Raw genomic sequence first — 9,117 nt, 5'->3', positions numbered from 1 at the left:
GGTGTCTAAGTCCATGGACAGCCAGCAGCTGCTGTTAGTCTTTCCTGGTGTCAGCTTCACCGCGTTAGCTGGTTTCTCAAACCTCAAAGACTTCCTGCAACTGTCGTTGCTACACTCAAAAAGATAAACGCCTCCTTTGCTCGCCGATCTCCATGCGTCCACGCACCCACAATCCGGGCATTGGATTGGCAAGCTGTGTCCCCAAGGACGATGATCGGAATTAGCCCAACTATATTTCGTCGTCCTCAATTCTCCGGTGAGTGTATCGGTCAGCATTAAAATGATGTCCGTGTGGCGTCCAAGTTTGTTGGACTGGCCAAGCATGTGAGGAAACGCGTATGTTATCGAGACGCATTCGATGAGGACGAGTTCGACGAAGGCAAGTAGCAGGTGGCATGCGAAATTTGGCTGGAACCGACGCGCCGTGAAAGCAACGCTTGCGGAGATACGGTGACTTTGTTGGTGTCAGTTGTTAGATACTGATAATTGAAAGTCAATTAAGGACAGGACGTACGATAGTATAGATTTCCTCAGCAGGTTGAAAGAATCCACGTTGTTAATCAATGCACCGCAACAGAAAAACCACAGGAAGGATTCCCCGGCGTCACTGATCAATTGCTTCCATGGCTTGAGGATGACTGTGAGGAACTAGAATACATGAGGCGTTAGTTAAGGTGTGACACATTCGTAGTACTTACCTCGTCTATTGCGGCGGAAATGTATTTTCCATTGACGTAACCTGCGAACGGATCGCCACTGTCGTTGTCCGTGTGGTTTGTGATGGCGATGACAATGCGAGGCCAGATTCGCTGTTTCCGGAGATCCTGCACCATTCTGGATGCGTCTTTTAGATACTCCGTTAACTTCTGGGGCGTTGCAATGTCGAACGACACCTCTTGATAACGCAGCCCCCCTCGGGGAAAGTACGGTTGAATGAATTGATAGGCTAATTTGAACGGTCCGCCGGTAGTATCGTTATCGACCAGATTTAGATGAAGGAAAAGCACCGGGGAGGACGAGATCTGAGCTCGTTTAGACACTTCGAGAGTGGCGCGGACTGGGAGGAACTTGTTGAAGATGGGCAGCCCGCCCTTGTAAAAACCCTGTACAACCAATGCTATTCAATCGGAATACAAGGTAGGTTATGCTGATTACTCACGAAGTATGGCTCTCGGTTCTCGTCGTCTCTCTGCCGTCCAATGTGGCACACGAGGCATCTGAAGATGACGTCCTCAGCCTGGACCGTGCGTCGAAACAATCTTGGAATATCTAAGCAATTCACGCAAGTGATTCGCGGACAATCGTTGCAACAGATCAACGAGTTTGGCCTATTGGACCCATCGCGACATATGATGCAAAACTGTGCGATGTGAATTGTCTTTTGGTGACCTATTTTGTAGACAGACGGAATACTCACATTGTTGTGCTCAGACCCATCCTGGTCTATCTCCATATGCTGAGTTGTCGCGGTCACAATGTCCTGGTCAGGGACGGTAAGGACAATCCTAGGAGCAAAGCCTCCAGTGGACTTTTTGGCGGTCATCTTTAATGGGGGCATGTTGGATTGGGAGGAGTGGCTAAAGTCGTGATGGTCGTTGTCTGTGAATAGGTGACGCCGGCAGCAATTTTTTTCCGGCCATGAGGTCCGACAAACAATAAACAATATGGAGCATTGAACCCCGCGTCATATCTCAAATTGTGGACCCGACTTACCTCATTGTTGTGCGCAAACCGGCGTGATCATCGTGAAAAGACCACACCTGAAACTTCATTGTTTTATTTCGCACCCGCCCATTGTGATTTCGAAGCCCGTCATTGTTGTTGTGCATTCACGCGGTACACTTGTATTTTTTATTTATTTTTAGCTAGCCATTGTCATTTTCACTCCCGTCGTTTTGACCCGCAACCACATTGGCTCTTTCATTGTAAACTCCTGTGCGCTATACATATGCACGCGTATACTTAATTCTATCTAATTAATGGTTCTTGAAACTACATAGATATATCAATATTTGTAAGTGTGCTTGTCATCTTACAAATATATTCATTCACGCTGTCATTTAATACATTTACTTGATGTAATTGAATTTAAATAGTAGGGCGTTCTCAAATGCTGAGGCGCGTCCTGTGCATTGGTCACAGATCACGTGATCATTGTGACTTTGGTTTGTTTCACTGACGCGTCGCGTTTGTTTATTTGTATTTGTTGTATTTGTTTGTATTTGGTCGTGGTTCATTTTTTTGTTCGTCTCATTCTTTCTTTCCTATTTGTTCCTCCCTTTCCAACCACCCACCGCGTCCCTCCAATGAGAGGACGGCTTTATGCACTCACATTTCCTTCTTCCATTCCTCCACATGTCCCTCCCTCAATTAACCTTTCCTTTTCCGTCCTGACCTCTTAGCGCCCCCCATTCCCATAATGGAAGGTGCCTCTAGCGGGGCGGTACCAAAGTGAGTTCTTTTTTCAAATCTTAATTTGTGCTCTCTTCTCTCCTGGCTTTGCATGTCCTCTTAAGTGGACTGACGCCGTTGTTTCTTTTATTTTTTGTCTTGGCTTTGCATGTCCTCTCAAGTGGACTGACGCCGTTGTTTCTTTTATTTTTTGTCTTGGCTTTGCATGTCCTCTCAAGTGGACTGACGCCGTTGTTTCTTTTATTTTTTGTCTTGGCTTTGCATGTCCTCTCAAGTGGACTGACGCCGTTGTTTCTTTTATTTTTTGTCTTGGCTTTGCATGTCCTCTCAAGTGGACTGACGCCGTTGTTTCTTTTATTTTTTGTCTTGGCTTTGCATGTCCTCTCAAGTGGACTGACGCCGTTGTTTCTTTTATTTTTTGTCTTGGCTTTGCATGTCCTCTCAAGTGGACTGACGCCGTTGTTTCTTTTATCTTTCGTCTTGGCTTTGCATGTCCTCTTAAGTGGACTGACGCCTTTGTTTCTTTTTTCTTTCTTTCTTGGCTTTGCATGTCCATCTCAGTGGACTGACGCCTTGGTGGGTTCTGGGGGTATTGACCTTTTCCTACACATCTCCCAACCGTCTATCACACGACTCCTCATACGAGGATGCGAGTCTGGCTTTGGCCAGAGTTGTGGTAGGCGGGGCGGCTCTCCCTCTGCCCTTTACAGGGCAAGAGTATCTGGCCTTACGGCTGGGGTGGATTTGTCGTTGGGGCCGGCCTATCATCTCATAGAATTGGTGCTCGTTTTGCCCGTCCCAACTGTCGATCACACGACTCCTCATACAAGGAACCGAGTCTGGCTTTGGCCAGAGTTGTGGTAGGCGGGGCGGCTCTCCCTCTGCCCTTTACAGGGCAAGAGTATCTGGCCTTATGGCTGGGGTGGAGTTGTCGTTGGGACCGTCCTATATCATTTTACAGAACTGGTGCTCGTTTTGCCAGTCCCAACCGTCCATCACACGAATCCTCATACGAGGATGCGAGTCTGGCTTTGGCCAGAGTTGTGGTAGGCGGGGCGGCTCTCCCTCTGCCCTTTACAGGGCAAGAGTATCTGGCCTTAAGGCTGGGGTGGAGTTGTCGTTGGGGCCGTCCTATCATCTCGTAGAATTGGTGCTTGTTTTGCCAGTCCCAACCGTCCATCACACGACTCCTCATACGAGGAACCGAGTCTGGCTTTGGCCAGAGTTGTGGTAGGCGGGGCGGCTCTCCCTCTGCCCTTTACAGGGCAAGAGTATCTGGCCTTAAGGCTGGGGTGGAGTTGTCGTTGGGGCCGTCCTATCATCTCGTAGAATTGGTGCTTGTTTTGCCAGTCCCAACCGTCCATCACACGACTCCTCATACGAGGAACCGAGTCTGGCTTTGGCCAGAGTTGTGGTAGGCGGGGCGGCTCTCCCTCTGCCCTTTACAGGGCAAGAGTATCTGGCCTTAAGGCTGGGGTGGAGTTGTCGTTGGGGCCGTCCTATCATCTCGTAGAATTGGTGCTTGTTTTGCCAGTCCCAACCGTCCATCACACGACTCCTCATACGAGGAACCGAGTCTGGCTTTGGCCAGAGTTGTGGTAGGCGGGGCGGCTCTCCCTCTGCCCTTTACAGGGCAAGAGTATCTGGCCTTACGGCTGGGGTGGAGTTGTCGTTGGGACCGTCCTATATCATTTTACAAAACTGGTGCTCGTTTTGTTAGTCCCAACCGTTCATCACGCGACTCCTCATACGAGGAACCGAGTCTGGCTTTGGCCAGAGTTGTGGTAGGCGGGGCGGCTCTCCCTCTGTTCTTTACAGGGCAAGAGTATCTGGCCTTATGGCTGGGGTGGAGTTGTCGTTTGGGGCCGGCCTATATCATTTTACAGAACTGGTGCTCGTTTTGCCAGTCCCACCGTCCATCACACGAATCCTCATATGAGGATGCTAGTCTGGCTTTGGCCAGAGTTGTGGTAGGCGGGGCGGCTCTCCATCTGCCCTTCACAGGGTAGAGTATCTGACCTAAAGGCTGGGGTGGATTTGTTGTTGGGGCCGTCCTATCATTTCATAGAATTGGTGCTCGTTTTTCCAGTCCCACCGTCTACCACACGACTGCTTAGACAAGCGGGGCGGCTCTCCCTATGGACTGGACAGGGCAGAGTATTGTATCTGGCCCTAAGGCTGAGGTTGTTGTCTTCTTTCACCAAGTCTCAGCAGTCAAGCGCATGGCTGCTGCCCTTGAAGGTAAAATTTCTTACTGTAGCTGTCATGACTATTTGTCTCGCATATAGGTGTGGTCTCATCCTACAGAATGGGTGTTCATTGTCTAAGTGCTGACTGTTTGCCATGTCACTCCTGATCTGAAAGTAGACTTTTTTACTGTAGCCTTCATAACTAACTGTCCTGCACAGTGGATTGCCGGACCACATCAATAAGTGTCTTGGGCAGATTTGAGATGATCATGCGGAGGTAGCTGTTCTTCAGAACTATCAATATTAACAAGTACTGTAAGACCAACCCCTTGTCGTCAATAGAATAATTGCTGACCTCCTATGACTCTATCAACCCTTCCTGAACAAAGGTGGTGTCCTCTCTGTCTTGGAGTATTAATTCATTTGCTTTAACACTTGTGAGGAGTTATCTGTATTGTGCTGCTACATCTTCTCATGTAGGAATGAGTTTATTTGTGTTCTCTGGTTCTCCGTTCTGTTTTTCAATTGTTACTTGCTGAATGTATGAATATAGTGTTGATGAAATGTCACCAGTGAAGACACCATTTTGAGGCAATATATATGTGTATAAGTAAGCTGGTTGCAAACTATCTCAGTGGTGTTAAACAATCACAGTATGTGTCAGTTTCATACACAGCGCCAGCACATACACACCTGCCTTGGCCCATAAAGAACAAGATGCACATGATGAAACACCTCCAACATAGGGTCAATGACCCCACCACAGTAAATCTAATGTAAAAACAATTACACATTCATTCCCCCTAAGCAATTATGAACCAACCAACCAACCAACCAAACCACAATCACACAACCTTTACCAGTCCGCTGAATGGAGGATGATCTCCTCCAGCTCCTCCAATGAGCGGCGGCACATATCGATAATCTGCCACACACCCTCCTGCCTCTTTTCCCCTCTCTTCGTCATCCACTGAACCTGCGTCCCTCCAATTGCTGGCCAATGTGTTGGCCAATGTTTCAGGATGCTAACCGCTGCGATCTTGGCTTTGTTCTGACAGGCTGTGATACGTCTCATCCGCTCGCATACATAGGCATCACGACCCTCAGCCATATCGTCATCCCATGCTGAGGACTCATCAACCACCTTTGCCGCCTCCTCCTTGATTTCCTTAGCTAACCGTACTATTGCCCAGATGTTTCGAGATCTTAGTCTAGCGTTTTGCATCCTGGTATACAACGCCTCACGTCGCTGATTTCGCCTGGTTTCTATCGTGCTCTCCGATGTAAACTCAACGTCGTATTCGTCCGCGTTGATCTGGTCGACGCTCCCGCCCGCAAGATCAAACATGTCGAATGCGTCAGACATCATTTCGTGCAAACCGTTGGATAAAATGCCGATTCGCCGTCTGACGCGCATGTTGACCGCCTGTGTTGTGTGGTCACCATCGTCGTCGGCGTTGAACCTATCTCGAGAGGGTTCATATGACCCCTCAATGAGGCCCTCGAGACGAGATAAAAATTCTGTAATATATGCGCCACCGGTCACTGGTAAGTCAACCCCACTCTATGCACCGAAATGACTTCAGGACTTGCCTGGCGTGTGGAGCTCAACGGTTTCATTCACTCCTCTCTGTCTGTTTGGAGGTCTTCCACCAGTTGACGGCATCTAATGATCAATGAACCATGAACGTCCATGAATCAGTATTCATTGCAAGGTGAACAAACGGCGTTAACTAACGATTCGATATCAATGGCTATTGATGAACTTTCAGGTCAGCGATCAAAAACACTGAGATTCGGTCAGCGAACGCCATGCTTACCTATTTCGTCAGGAAATGTGGAATTTAACTGCTTGATGTCAGCGAAATCGACAATGAACTATGAGGTCACCGAGGAAAACACTAAGAGTTTCATAGCGGTCGTCCACAACAATCATGCTTACCTATTGCGTCGACGATGATGGAACGCGACAAACCGCCAATCGATGTGAATGGGTTGATGGCTGATAGTGTGACAAATATTGTGTTGTGTGCGATCATGTTTTTACAAGTTTGTGGATTGATTGTCCCCAGTTTCCAATGCTTACAATTATTTCTACAGTACTCAGCACAGAATGTTCGATAAAACCATTCGCCACCGATGTGAACGTTCTCCCCTCCCTCCCCTCCCCCACTGAAACCGACATTAGGTGGATCAGTGCTATCTTATTGTTCATCATCTTTATGTGTCTTTCATTTTTACGATGATGTGTGGCATATACATTACATGCAATGCGGTATGCAGTGTATTTACTCAGTGGTATCTTCTTGGATATTATGTACATATCGGCTAGGACGGGAACCTTAACACCAGCATACCATGATTGGTGGAAAGAAACCGTAAGTCCCCAGGGCCGGAACCTCACAGCCGCTTGCTGAACCTCATAGTCCTTCGGGGACCCACCATTACCCTCCTCAGTCCTGCCAACGGCTCAGAGGAGATTGCACATCCTTTCTTAGCTCAGTAGTAGACAGCAACAATCCTCTTCAATAGTCCATATATCTCCATCTACTGTTTGTACACCCAAATGTGACCGCCTGTTGCCTGACTATGTTTAGAGAGCAAATGATCGGCGACGTCAAGTCGCCTTCCTAATATTTCTTCCTTTGTCAGGTACCATCAACCTTTGTAGTGGTCTAGCCTGTATGGCTGTCTACCGTTGATTACTTGGAACGACGTGCTATGATGTCGTATGGCCAATGATTCCAGTGGCATCCCTCGGGGATTCTGATTTCCATGGGTCTTGGGAACAAAATCGTACAAATGTCAAAGAATTCCCGTCCGGCTCTTGTCAGCAGCACAACCGCCGTTCTCTACCAAATATTCCTTGTAAGCGCCAATTCTAGCAAAAGGACATCACGGACCCGGGCATGCCTCCTGCGAATGCAATTTTGGGGACCTAGACCTCATCGACCTACCATGCTTCGGTTGTCTAAAGCTAAAGGGGAAGTGATGCATCCGATCAACGAGTCTCGTTGATCTTCTCCCGGATCTGCTCAGAGGTAACAGCGCCATCGCCAGGCTGACCCTTAGCAGCAAGTTCGCGGAGCTCAGTAACAAGCTTGGTCACCTTCTCCTTTTCGGTGGCGTCGAGCGGGTCCTTGAACTCATTCATGGCTATAGGCTATCTATCTGTTTCTGGGTTTAGGGGGGTGTAAACCGTCCCCGTCCCTGCTCCTTCCTTATATGGGGCGTCCCTGCTTCCTTTTTTCCCATCTGCCGCTTTTTTGGTCGGAAATGGTAATCCCTTACCTCACACCTTCCGTTTTTCATTTAAGATGTATGTAACCGTCCCTGCGTCCCTGCTTCCTTTTATTCCCACGGGGCGCAACCATCCCTGCGTCCCTGCTCTCAAAAGGCAACCGTCCCTGCGTCCCTGTTCTTAAAAGGCAACCGTCCCTGCTCTCAAAAGGAAACCATCCCTGCGTCCCTGCTCTGAAAAGGCAACCGTCCCTGCTCTCAAAAGGAAACCATCCCTCGTGTCAAATGCAAGGTAACCATCATTTCAGTTCGTATCAATACTGACCAGCAGTGGGATGCTCCAATTCCAAAGACGTCACTGCTGGTATTTGCTGAGCCTTCCCTGTCTCCAGCTGGCTTCAGGTAGTATCTCTGAATAATGATTTAAACCGTCTCATACATACACACTTGTAGACTACCGACTACATATCTAAGAGAGTGGCAAAATGCAAAATATAAAGTGTGAAGCTGAAAGGAGGAGTCAGAGCTCAAAAGAAAGGCCAAGTGCGAAAATAAAACAAGAAATGAGACCTAGAGAGATGTGAAATGTGAAGATGACATGAGGAATGACGTCAAAAGACAGAATGACATCAAAAGACAATAAAACAGGAAAATAAAAGAAGGAATTAGAGCAAGAAAGAGCAAGAGATGCGAAAATGCGAAATATATAAGTGTGAAACTGAAAGGAGGGACGAGAGTCACTTAGAAAGGCCAACATGTGAAAATAAAACAAGAAATGAGACCTAGAGAGAGGTACGATGTGAAAATGACAGGAGGAATGATATCAAAAGGAAATACAACAGGAAAATAAAAGAAGGAATGAGAGCTAGAGAGATGGGATAAACTGTAAAAATGACAAGGAGGAATGAGACAACATGAAAGACAAAATGCGTAAATAGAAGGAGGAATAGAGCAAGAAAGAGGCGTTGGTTTTCTTTTCTTATTGTTCGTGTCGGTTTCGGTAGTACATGTCCTTGTTGATCTGCTTGTCTTGTTTTTGATGTCATTTTTGGTAGTACATGTCTTTGTTGGTCAGCTCTTCATTTTCTTTGTGTATTTTGGCAGTACGTGTTGATTTTCATCCACTAGTGTCGTTTATGTTGTCATTCTTGGTAGTGCATGTCCTTGCTGGTCTGCCAGCCTCATTTTTTGGTGCATTTCGTGTGGTGCCACTCCCTCTAGCCTGTAATGGCAGAGTATTCTTGAGCTGTAATGCTTGGGAGAAGGGGCTACTGAT

The 9,117-nt window shown here is 47.5% G+C and overlaps 3 protein-coding genes across 3 annotated transcripts; 1 reads left to right on the top strand and 2 right to left on the bottom strand.

The window, feature by feature from the left end:
* Nucleotides 1–166: 166 nt before the first annotated feature.
* Nucleotides 167–1,558, bottom strand: F5891DRAFT_991496 (uncharacterized protein; the record flags this gene model as incomplete). The annotated part of the gene is made up of 5 exons (XM_041378123.1): nucleotides 167–454; nucleotides 515–648; nucleotides 699–1,103; nucleotides 1,160–1,237; nucleotides 1,418–1,558. Coding segments are annotated over 5 exons (1,046 nt in total), but the record flags the coding sequence as incomplete, so codon positions are not given.
* An 861-nt stretch (nucleotides 1,559–2,419) lies between these two features.
* On the top strand, nucleotides 2,420–4,844 carry F5891DRAFT_991495 (uncharacterized protein; the record flags this gene model as incomplete). Its single annotated transcript, XM_041378122.1, has 10 exons — nucleotides 2,420–2,451; nucleotides 2,974–3,088; nucleotides 3,123–3,272; nucleotides 3,307–3,458; nucleotides 3,493–3,642; nucleotides 3,677–3,826; nucleotides 3,861–4,010; nucleotides 4,133–4,382; nucleotides 4,530–4,653; nucleotides 4,795–4,844. 10 exons carry the CDS (start codon nucleotides 2,420–2,422, stop codon nucleotides 4,842–4,844), a joined length of 1,323 nt encoding a protein of 440 aa, XP_041216049.1.
* A 613-nt stretch (nucleotides 4,845–5,457) lies between these two features.
* Nucleotides 5,458–7,755, bottom strand: F5891DRAFT_991494 (uncharacterized protein; the record flags this gene model as incomplete). The annotated part of the gene is made up of 7 exons (XM_041378121.1): nucleotides 5,458–6,122; nucleotides 6,544–6,603; nucleotides 6,688–6,800; nucleotides 6,959–7,060; nucleotides 7,308–7,453; nucleotides 7,559–7,578; nucleotides 7,608–7,755. The coding sequence occupies 7 exons, from the start codon at nucleotides 7,753–7,755 to the stop codon at nucleotides 5,458–5,460; spliced, it is 1,254 nt and encodes a 417-aa protein (XP_041216048.1).
* Between the last annotated feature and the right edge of the window lie 1,362 nt (nucleotides 7,756–9,117).

The sequence above is a fragment of the Suillus fuscotomentosus genome (genome assembly GCF_016647785.1).
Source record: "Suillus fuscotomentosus strain FC203 chromosome Unknown F5891scaffold_709, whole genome shotgun sequence".
Classification (NCBI taxonomy): Eukaryota; Fungi; Basidiomycota; class Agaricomycetes; order Boletales; family Suillaceae; genus Suillus; species Suillus fuscotomentosus.
Note: the sequence above shows the minus strand (reverse complement) of the source record. Positions and strands in the feature narration are given on the sequence as shown.